Source organism: Bubalus bubalis, chromosome 2 (assembly GCF_019923935.1).
Source record: "Bubalus bubalis isolate 160015118507 breed Murrah chromosome 2, NDDB_SH_1, whole genome shotgun sequence".
NCBI classification, from domain to species: domain Eukaryota; kingdom Metazoa; phylum Chordata; class Mammalia; order Artiodactyla; family Bovidae; genus Bubalus; species Bubalus bubalis.
Genome location: NC_059158.1, coordinates 25166861 through 25178344, shown reverse-complemented (window position 1 = coordinate 25178344; position 11484 = coordinate 25166861). Strand labels below are relative to the sequence as shown.

The following is an 11484-nucleotide window of genomic DNA, read 5'->3' as shown; positions in this document are numbered from 1 at the left end:
AGGCAGGGATCAAACCCAAGTTTCCTGCATTGGCAGATGGGTTCTTTACTGCTGGGAAACCCCTGCACATACTCAAATATGTGTGCCTGCAAAGATGCAAGCTTCTTTGGATGAATATAAGTATATGTGTAGTTCCCAGGTGGTGCTAGTGGTAAAAAAAAAAAAAAACCCATCTGCCAATGTAAGAGATGTAAGAGACACGGGTTCAATCCCTGGATTGGGAAGATCCCCTGGAGGAGAGCATGGCAACCCACTCCAGTATTCTTGCCTGGAGAATCCCAAAGACAGAGGAGCTTGACGGGCTACAATACATAGGGTTGCAAAGAGTTGGACAGGACTGAAGCGACTTAGGATGGACAGATACAAGAAGTGTGTTCATATTTGTGTTTGTGGATAAGCACATGTGAGTACATTTGTATGTGTATGTGTATTTGTGTGTGTGTGTGTGCACCTGGAGATGTGCGCAACCTTAGACACAGGGCAACAGAATTTGAAGGTAAGTCAGAGCCCAGCTCACACCCAGGGCTACACTCCAAGCTGAGAGAGGGGCTGAGGGAAGGGCAGCTCTCTGCTTGCCAGGCTTTCTGCTGGGCTTTGTGGGGCAGGGTGCCTCTCAGTGTGGAAACGCTCTGCTCCTGTTGCCCGCTCCTCTTCCATCTCTGGTGGGATGGTGGTGGAGTGTGATGGCTGGTAGCCCTGGAAACTCCTTTTTCTCAGACTCAGAGGAGAATTTTAAGCGTAGGAAGCCAGGAAATGTGTGTGTGTGGTGGGAGGCACTGGTCACAGCCCCTAACCCTCCTCCTCAGTCAGCATTCCCATCACTCACCCTGCTCTCCTTCCCTCTTCAGCCTCTCTGGTCTGGAAGAACTGGGCACCTGCTAACACCGCTCCTTAACCCTTCGCCTGAACCCTCCACGCATCTCTGTTACCGAGGCCCCCTCTCCTGGTTCCTCCCATCACCCCACTACCTTTCTTCTCTAATCCTCATCTCCCTGTGCCCCCCAGTTCTTGCCTCAGTGGATTCCACGAATACAACTGGGTGACCAGCACTCAGATCAAGAAACAGGGTGTTCTTAGCACCCCAGAATTTCCCCACCATGCCCTTTCTTGGTCCCCATTCCCCCGAGAGTGCCACATTTCTGATTTGCAACTCTACTGATTGACAGTTCACATGGTCTAGACTCAAATGTCACATAAACAGAATGTTTATGAAACAATGTTTCAGCAAGTTCTTCTTTGTGACTTCTTTTGCTCCACCCTATATTAGCGAGACCCATTCGTGTTATTGCATATAGTTATATTTTGTTCTCTTTGCTTTATTTTATTCCACTGTGTGAACAAATCTCGTGTTATTTAATCCATTCTACTCATGTGAGACATTTGGATAGTTCCCAGTCTGTGGCTATTATGAGAAGTACTGCTGTAGTGGGTAGACCCCTCGGAGTGGAGCTGCCAGGTCATAGGGTTTGCACACAACTCTAGTGGATTTGGTCAGTTGTGCCAAATGGTTTTCCAATGGGCTTGTTCTATGCAGTCCTGCCAGGATCTACACATGGCCTGCTCCCTGGTCAACAGCTGCCCCAACTGCTGTTTCTAACCAACTTTCAGCCCCAGACACTGTCCGTGGTCCTAGCCCTGACCTTGGTCCTGTCCTTGGTTCCAGCCCTGTGCTAGCCCTGGGCTTAACTTGAACTATGTAAATTGACTAAATATTTATATAGTCAATAAATACTTTTTGAGCACTTACTATGTGCCAGATGTAAGGATATAGCAGCCAAAGCAAAACAAAAAACCAGGTGCTATGTCTGCCTCCATGGACCTTACAATCTAGCAGGCAAGGTTGAGTGTGGGCAAGAAAGTAATAATCCCACAAATAAATATGTGAGTATAAATTATTATAAATGCTGCAAATGGGAGTTACATGATCCTGTAATATCATATGATAAGGGAGCTGACCTGGACAGGAAAGATTTCCTGAGGAGGAGATGTGGGGTTGAGACCTGAATGATGAGGAAGCCAAGAGAAAAGGGAAGAACATTCCATAGAGGGAACCACAGATACAAAAGTCTGGGGCTGGGAAGAACGTGGGGGACATAAGGCTGGTGGGACTGGAATGGAGAGAGGGAGGAAAGTCTTACGGGGGATGAGGTGGGAGAGGTCAGCAGGGGCCGGATGGTGCAGGACTGTGTCTCAGTATTTGAAGACTATTCAGAAGGGAGCCACTGAAAAGTTTTTTGGGGTCGAGGGACATTCTATTTGCCTTTGCAAGATTTTTAAGAAGCAAGAATAGAAGCAGAGGGACTGGCTAGGAGGCAATCACAGTTGTTAAGCAAAAGGTAGATAGTAGCTTGGACTATAATGATGCTTAGAGGGAGAAACATATGCAAATTAAAGAGACATTTACAATTAAATATGGGTTGATATGATGAAATATGGTGGTGTTGAGTGAGCTGTTGGGTTTTTGGCTTGTGAAGCTGAGTAACTATGGGACCATGAGCTGCAGTAGAGAACACTGAAAAGGGATGGGGTACAGGAGGGATGAACGTTGAGTTCTGTTTTAGATGTGTTGAATCTGAGGTGCTCAAGAGGAGACGCCAAATAGAAGGATAGCTATATTGCTTGGAGTTAAGAGGAGATAGTTTATACTTTGGGATATAGTTTGGAAATTAAAGTCTTGGATCTGAATGAAGGTACCTAAGTGGATGACTACCCCAAGTAGGTCACAGTTCTGGCTACACACTGCAATCCCCTGGGGAGCTGTTAAAAATACTGAAGAAAGTTTGGTGCTTCAGTCCCTCTAGCCACATTTTAAGTGTTAAGAGCCAGTGATCTCTCCTATTTACCTTATTGCCAGCACAGATACAGAATGCTCTAAAATGGAAGACGTGGTCATCAGTGTCCAGTGATTTTGAGAGAGATCAAGGTGAAGACAAACGTCTTTTAGATTTTGTGACACAGATCATTGGGAGACCTCAGGGAAGGCTATTTGGTAGACTGAAAGAAGTCAGATGGGAGCTGGTTGAGACATGCATGGGATATGTGAGATAGGAACAACAAGTCCAGATAAATCTTTTGACAACTATGGCCATGAAGTAGAGAAGAGAAATATGTGGTGGCTGGAGGGAGTGTGAGGTTAAGGTATATTTTTGTATATTAAGTATATTTTGTGCATATAGTGAAATGCACATAAGTGTATAGCTCAATTAATTTTTGATTATACATACCTTGTTTAACCACCCAGTTAAAGGTGCAAAATATTTCTAGTAATTCTATCCTGTCTTCTATTAGTTCTGTTTATTTTTGAACTTCATATGAATAGCATCATTTACAATGTTCTTTTTTTGTGTCTTGCTTCTTTTGCTTAGCATTATGTGTGTCAAATTTTGTCCATGTTGCTGTGTGTAACAAGAATGGTTTTTTTTTTTTTTTTTTGGTGGGGTGGGGGTGAGGAGTTTGTTTGCTTTTTGGCTACACTGCACAGCTTGCAGATCTTCCCCTACCAGGGATTGAACCCAGGGCCTGGCATTGAATCCAGTCCTGAGCACTGGATCACCCAGCAAGTCCCAGAAGGGTGTTTTTTCATTGCTGGGGAGTATCCCATTGTATGACTATGCCCCAATTTATTTATCCATTCTACTATTAATAGACACTTGAGGTGCTTCCAGTTCAGGCTCATATGAAAAAAATCCCATGAACATTCCTATACTCGTCTTTTAGAGGATACATGCAGTCATGTCTTTTGGAGGATACGTGCAGTCGTTTCTGTTGGGTATTTACCAAGAAGTGTAACTGCCAAGTTATAGGCTGGATGCCTTAGTAGCAACTGCCTATCAGTTTTCCAAAGTGGCTGCACTAATTTCTGCCCCTGCTTCAATAAAAGAGAGTCTCAGTAGCCTCACTTTCTTGCCAATATTGAGCATCAACAGCCCTTTTAGTTTTAGCCATTCTGGTGGATATTTGATGGCATCCACTTGCGGTTTTAATTTTCATTTCCCTGATTACTGGTTTTGTTCTACACATGCATATGTTTATTTTTCATATATTTATTGGAACTTTGGATATATTCTTTGCTAGAGAGACTTTTTTTTTTTTTTTGCAAATTAAAAAACTGGCTGCCTGCCTTTTGTTTGTTTTTGTTCTGAAGGAATTCTTTAGATTTTTAATCCTCTCTCAACTCTCAAGCACTGTCTCCCAATCTCCCCACCATATATAATACATACATATATATATATATCTCCTGACATTTCTCACATATTTTCTCCCATTCTGTAGCTTGCCTTCTTTTTCTCTTCATTGTATCTTTTTTTATAATTATATTTATTTATTTGGGAGAGCGCTGGGTCTTCGTTGCTGTGTGGGCTTTTCTCTGTTTGCAGCGAGTGGGGGCTACTCTCCGGTTGTGGTGTGTGGGTTTCTCATTTCGGTAGCTTCTCTTGTTGTAGAACACGGGCTCTAGGGCACAAGCTCAGTAGTTGTGGTGCAGGAGCTTAGTTGCTCTGAGGCTTGTGGGATCTTCCTGGACCAGGGCGCGAAGTCATGTCTCCTGCATTGGCAGGTAGATTCTTTACTACTGAGCCACCAGGGAAGCCCTTAGTGGTGTCCTTTGATGACCAAAAGTTATCAATTTAATGTGGTCCAAGATGTTGAAGCTGAAACTCCAATACTTTGGCCACCTGATGAGAAGAGCTGACTCATTGGAAAAGACCCTGATGCTGGGAAAGATTGAGGGCAGGAGGAGAAGGGGACGACAGAGGATGAGATGGTTGGATGGCATCACCAACTCGATGGACATGGGTTTGGGTAGACTCCAGGAGTTGGTGATGGACAGGGAGGCCTGGCGTGCTGCAGTTCATGGGGTCACAAAGAGTCGGACACAACTAAGCGACTGAACTGAACTGAACGTATCGATATCTTTTTTGTGGTTTAGTTTTGTGTGAAATTTTTTATGGTAAATTTTGTGGTTAGGTTTTAAGAAATCTTTGTTTATTTCATGGTCATAAAGGTTTTCTCCTATAGTTTTTTCCTCTAAGACATTTTGTGAAAGATATTGCTTTACCTTTCACGATTAGATCTATATACTCATTCCAAATTAATTTCTGTATGTGGACGTAGGGTAGAGATAGATTTTTTCCCATGTGGATCTTCAACTGATCCAGGACCATTTATCACAATTTATTCTCCTTTTAATTGTAGGGGGCCTCTTTTTCATTAATCAGGTGACCACATATGTGTGGGTCTGTTTCAGTTCTGTGCTCTATGCTTGCACCTTCATAATAAATTTTGATATTTGGTAATGTAAGTCCTGAGGAAGAGGATTTTTTTTCTTAAAAAAGAAAACGAGCTTTTTGACTTTATATGAAAAGATGATGGGAAGAATCTAGTTGAGAGTGAGGGGCTGAATGAAAGAAGGAGAGGATAATCTATACCTTAAGGTTTCTAAAATGATACTAGGAGCTGGGATCCAGTTGCTTATGGAAGGATTAGTCTTTTATATTCATCTGCTGACCCATTCAACGAAAATGTGTTGGATAGGGAATTCCCTGGTGGTTCAGTGTTAGGACGCTGCACTTTCACTGCTGAGGGCCTGGGTTCAATCCCTGATCAGGGAATTAAAATCCCATAAGTTGTGCAGAATGGCCACACACACACACACAAACACCAAAAACTGTGTTGTACAGTGCCCATCCCATGTGCCAGGCACAAGCATACAGCAATACCAGGACAGATGAAGTCCCTGTTCTTATGGAATTCACATTCTGGTGGTGAGGGAAAGATAACAAACAAGTAGCTCACAAACAGATAATTCAGGCAGCAGTAAATGGCATGAAGAACATAAGCAGGACACTGATGAAGTGTGATGAAAGACTGCTCCAATCAGGCACCAAGGAAGACCTCTGGGAGTTGATGACATGTGAGTTAAGATTTAAACAGGAAGGAGCCAACCTCTAAGAGCTGAGTGAAGAGCACCCCAGACAGAGAAAACATGTAGTGCAAAGGCCCTTAGGCTAATGTAAGCTTGTAGTGTCTGTGGAACAAACAAAAAAGACCAGTGTGGATGGAACAGTAAAAAATAAATAAAATAAGGAGTGGGGGAGCAGGGTGACCAAATGACATAAGAAAACAAGGTAGAGACAGATCTGCCCAGGGAGGGTGTATGATTGGATTGAGCTGAATGTGGATTTTTGCAAATATGTGAGTCGGGTAGATGAGTTGTGGGTGGTGGGACTGTGGGTGTGTGTGTTGGGGAAGGGGACATTCATCTTGTCTGTTCTGTGAATCTGCTCTCATATGTGCCCTCTCTCCCCACAGCCTCCGGAAAGATGCCCACCCAGTGTTCCCTAACCTCCAACCTGGCCCTTCTGATGCTGCTGGGCACTGTCACAGCAGGCCCTTTCTCTCCACGTTCCAACATGACACTCCCAGCCCCACGGCCCCCTCCCCAGCCCGGGGGCCGTACAGTGCAGCCAGAAGGGGGAGGCCCTTCTTCTCGGCTCTACGAGCACACCGTGGAAGGAGGGGAGAAGCAGGTGGTGTTCACCCACCGCATTAACCTGCCCCCTTCAGCTGGCTGTGGCTGTCCCCCAGGCACTGAGCCCCCTGTCCCTGCTTCAGAGGTGCAGGCCCTGAGGGTCCGATTGGAGATCCTGGAGGAGCTGGTGAAGGGGCTCAAGGAACAGTGCACTGGCGGGTGTTGTCCTCCGGCTGCCCAGGCTGGCACAGGTGAGCCGAAGATCACAGGGAGGAGCACGGAAAAGAAGGGAAGTGGTTAGGATTGGGTGGGCATCACTAGAGGACCCTGGTGTGAATTAGAAAAAGGCACCCCGCCTCCTCTTTGCAGGTGGTGAGTGCAGCCAGGGCACGGCTCTGAGAGAGGAGCCATGTGACTAGATGTCAGCCCCCCCCAGTGAATGTTAGGGCCCTGGGTGATAAGCTGCAGCTGGAAACTGAGATGGCCTTAGGAAATGAGGCTTCCCTGATGGAGAAGCTGACTCAGGGCAGCACTACACAGGTTAACCCTCTCCTCCCTAGAGAGACTGAGACCCAACTCTCACTCCTACTCCAGGCCAGACCGACATTCGAAGCCTCTGCAGTCTCCATGGCGTGTTTGACCTGAGCCGCTGTGCCTGCTCTTGCGAGCCAGGCTGGGGTGGCCCCACCTGCTCAGATCCTGAAGGTGCAGAGGGACCCCCCTCCTCACCACCCTCTGCCCCCGGTTCCTGCCCAGATGACTGCAATGATCAGGGTCGCTGCGTCCGTGGTCGCTGCGTGTGCTTCCCTGGCTACACAGGGCCCAGTTGTAGCTGGCCCTCCTGCCCCGGGGACTGCCACGGCCGCGGGCGCTGCGTGCAGGGTGTGTGCGTGTGCCGCTCGGGCTTCTCCGGGGACGACTGCAGTGTGCGCTCCTGCCCTCGCGGCTGCAGCCAGAGGGGACGCTGCGAGGACGGGCGCTGCGTGTGCAACCCCGGTTACACTGGCGACGACTGTGGGGTGAGGAGCTGCCCCCGAGACTGTAGCCAGAGAGGACGCTGCGAGAATGGGCGCTGCGTGTGCAACCCCGGTTACACTGGCGACGACTGTGGGGTGAGGAGCTGTCCCCGAGGCTGCAGCCAGAAGGGGCGCTGCGAGGACGGGCGCTGCGTCTGTGACCCGGGCTACACTGGCGACGACTGCGGCTCGCGGACCTGCCCGTGGGACTGTGGCGAGGGCGGGCGCTGTGTGGACGGCCGCTGCGTGTGCTGGCCCGGGTACGCGGGCGAGGACTGCAGCTCGCGGACCTGTCCCCGAGACTGTCGGGGCCGAGGGCGTTGCGAGGATGGCGAATGCATCTGCGACCCGGGGTACAGCGGGGACGACTGCGGCGTGCGCAGCTGCCCGAGCGACTGCAACCAAAGGGGCCGCTGCGAGGACGGCCGCTGCGTGTGCTGGCCCGGGTACTCGGGGCCCGACTGCGGCGCGCGCGCCTGCCCTCGCGACTGTCGGGGCCGCGGGCGCTGCGAGAACGGCGTATGCGTGTGCCACGCGGGCTACAGTGGCGAGGACTGCGGCGTGCGCAGCTGTCCCGGGGACTGTCGCGGCCGGGGCCGTTGCGAGAGTGGCCGCTGCGTGTGTTGGCCCGGGTACACAGGCCGGGACTGCGGTACGCGTGCCTGCCCTGGCGACTGTCGCGGGCGCGGGCGCTGCGTAGACGGCCGCTGCGTGTGCAACCCGGGCTTCGCAGGAGAGGACTGCGGGAGCCGTCGGTGTCCCGGGGACTGTCGCGGTCGCGGCCGCTGCGAAGATGGCGTGTGCTCGTGCGACGTGGGCTACGAGGGCGAAGACTGCGGCAAGCGCAGCTGCCCCAGGGGTTGCCAAGGCCGCGGCCAGTGCCTGGAGGGGCGCTGCGTGTGCGACGACGGCTACGAGGGTGAGGACTGCGGCGTGAGACGGTGCCCGCGCGACTGCAACCAGCGCGGCGTGTGCCAGGACGGTGTGTGCACCTGTTGGGAGGGCTTCGCGGGCGAGGACTGCGGCCTCCGTGTCTGCCCTTCCAACTGTCACCGGCGCGGCCGCTGTGAGAACGGGCGCTGCGTGTGCGACTCGGGCTACACAGGCCCCTCCTGCGCCACCCGCACCTGCCCGGCCGACTGCCGGGGCCGTGGTCGCTGTGTGCAGGGCGTGTGTGTGTGCCACGTGGGCTACAGCGGCGAGGACTGTGGGCAGGAAGAGCCTCCTGCCAGCGCCTGCCCCGGGGGCTGCGGGCCACGGGAACTGTGCAGCGCAGGCCAGTGTGTCTGCGTCGAGGGCTTCCGGGGGCCTGACTGTGCCATCCAGACGTGCCCTGGGGACTGCCGCGGCCGGGGAGAGTGTCGTGAGGGCAGCTGCGTCTGCCAAGACGGCTATGCAGGGGAGGACTGCGGGGAAGGTGAGCGGACAGCCTGCCTCAGTGTGCTGGGTCTGGGGCTGGAAAACTGGAGCCCCATGAGAAATCCTGAGTCTGAGGCGGAGGAGCCCCCGGACTTGGAGGCAGGGTGATGGGGGTGGTCATATATTGGGGTGGGCGGTGGGGCAGTCAGAGGAGCCAGAGGGCCAGGGTCCACCAGGGCTGCAGAACCACAGCAGGTGGAGGGGGTGGGGGGGCGGTGGGATGCCTGCAGGCGGGACCTGCTATAAGATCTCTGATGAGCAGATCCAGGGGCCCTCTTCAGGTATTTTTTGGGAGATTTTGGTTCCTGGAGATGGAAGGCAGTGAAGCAAACCCAAGGCTTGTTCAGGCCACTGCTGGCTTTTCCTCACCACCCCACTCTCCCCCCAGAGAGGACTGGGAACTTGGCTGGATCTCTTAATATGACCCTGAGTAGGAACAGCCTGTGAGAGTTGGGGTAGGGGTGGGGAGCTCCCTTGGGCTAAGCAGCTTCTCACATCCCACTCTCCTGGGCAGAGGTGCCGGCCATAGAGGGCATGAGGATGCACCTGCTGGAGGAGACGACGGTTCGGACAGAGTGGACCCGGGCTCCCGGCAATGTGGATGCCTATGAAATCCAGTTCATCCCAACGGTGAGAGCCAAGCTCCAAGAGGGGGCTGAGTGAGTGGGGCTGGTGGTGGGGGCGCTCACCTCAAAAGGAGTTCCAGGTAATCAGTGGTTGAGTCCGGGTAGCTGATTCCTGAAGCTGTGCTAAAGACCTTCTCATTCTGCCCACACTGGGTGCAGAAGGCCTTTGCATCATAGGCCCACTGCTGCTGGAACTCTTCTGGTGACCTTGAGCTCAGTACTTCCTAAGGCTGCCTGCTGACTCCATTTTTGCTCATCACTGAAGTCACTTCTTTCTGTTGTTGCTGAATCCAAAGTTGCCCCATTCATACATCCATTTAGTGGCCCCAGCTGGGCCTTCACCAGCATTGGAATGTGTTTTTTCTTTCCCTTCATCTTACACCATGGACTTTCAGATATTTGGAGACATCAGCCATTACTTTGGGCTTGCCTGGTGGCTCAGTGGTAAAGAAAACGCCTGCCAATGCAGGAGATGTGGGTTTCATCTCTGGGTCAGGAAGATCCCTTGGAGAAGGGCGTGGCAACCCACTCCAGAATTCTTGCCTGGAAAATCCCATGGACAGAAGAGCCTGGCGGTCTATGGTCCATGAGGTCGCAAAGAGTCAGACACCACTGAAGCAAATGAACACACCATCACATCACCATTCATTCCCTCCAGGCCAAACCCACTGGTTTCTTCTCCCCATTTCCTTGAGGCTTTGTTCTCTGAATCCTTCATTTCTTGTTTTCTTCCTCTAATGCCTCCTCCTTTTTGAATGTGCCTCTTCCCCCCAGTTACAGGGGCAGAAAGGAATCCAGTCACTCACCTGGCTGACTCTGGATATCCAGCTACTTTTCTCAGAGTTGACATATATGAACTTGTGGTCACACAAACTGTCAGTTATTTTGATCACATTTGATTTTTAAAGTAACTTTTTATTATAAAAGTCATAAAAGCTCAGTGTAGAGACTTTAGAAGATATAAACAAGGAAAAAACAAGACATTCAACTACATACCCCCTTTTAAATCTAAATATAAGCCTTTGTATTTGGCTCTGTTCAGTGTTATCATTTTTTGGTTTGGGCCAAGCTGTCTAGGCTGTTGTAATAATTTGAATCTGTGAACTAGTTCCTAGCCTCCATGTCATCAGTACATTGCAAAGCCTCATTTCTCTATCTCCTTCCAACTCACTCTTAAAATATTTGGGGGCACCCTAAGGACAAAGTTTGTGGCCTCTCATTAGAGATCTCCCTTCATGCAGATTGGATTTTTATGATGTGTTTGGTCTCCTAGTTGCAAATCATCTGACATTTATCCCATTCAAATATGTTTTCCTGCATCATTCCACAAATGCCATAGGTGGGTAGGCCATGTTACTCTAATCTCTCCCCAGTCAGGACTCTGGAAAAATAAGTAAGTTCCAGGGCTTAAACTTAGGAAGCCTCCAGGACAGAAGGGATAGCTCTGAGGTGCTGGCTGTCATCCCCACCCCAACTGGCCTAGTCATTCTAAGTCTCCTTATCAATATTATCACCTCAAACCCAGGCCCCATCATGTTTTATCTCTCCTTACCCTCTGGTAGAAGCAGAGGCAGAAATCCCTACTTTGCTGCACAACCAAGGGAGCCTGGATTTTTTTCTTCCATTAAAATTTTTTTTTTCAGTTATAAAAATAATTTAATCACAAGACAAGAATTTGGCAACTAGGGAAAAAAACAAATAATTCTTGGCTGTTTCACACTGAAACAAGTACTGTTAACATTTTAAAGTGTTTCTCCCACTCTCTTCTGCGTGTATATTATTTACATAGTTCCAATCTTGAGAGGGTTGGACTTTTAAGAGAAATTTCCCTAAGAAACTTTAGGGAAAGAATTGAAATAAACATTTGAGCTAGAAGGAGCTTAAAGGGCAACAGCGTCTCCTGCTCTTAGTAAATATGACCTCATCCTTGGTGTTCTCCAGAGGCACAATCTCC

General features: G+C 50.0%; 1 protein-coding gene across 7 annotated transcripts in view; it reads left to right on the top strand.

The window, feature by feature from the left end:
• TNXB (tenascin XB) overlaps positions 1-11484 on the top strand; it is a 56545-nt gene that overhangs the window by 2427 nt on the left and 42634 nt on the right. For all 7 annotated transcript variants that reach the window (XM_044928822.2, XM_025267820.3, XM_025267810.3 and 4 more), the window contains exons 2-4: positions 6310-6720; positions 7064-8902; positions 9419-9534. In XM_044928822.2, the coding sequence (XP_044784757.2) occupies positions 6321-6720; positions 7064-8902; positions 9419-9534 (2355 nt within the window). In that variant the 5' untranslated portion in view covers positions 6310-6320. The remainder of the gene's footprint in view (positions 1-6309; positions 6721-7063; positions 8903-9418; positions 9535-11484) is intronic.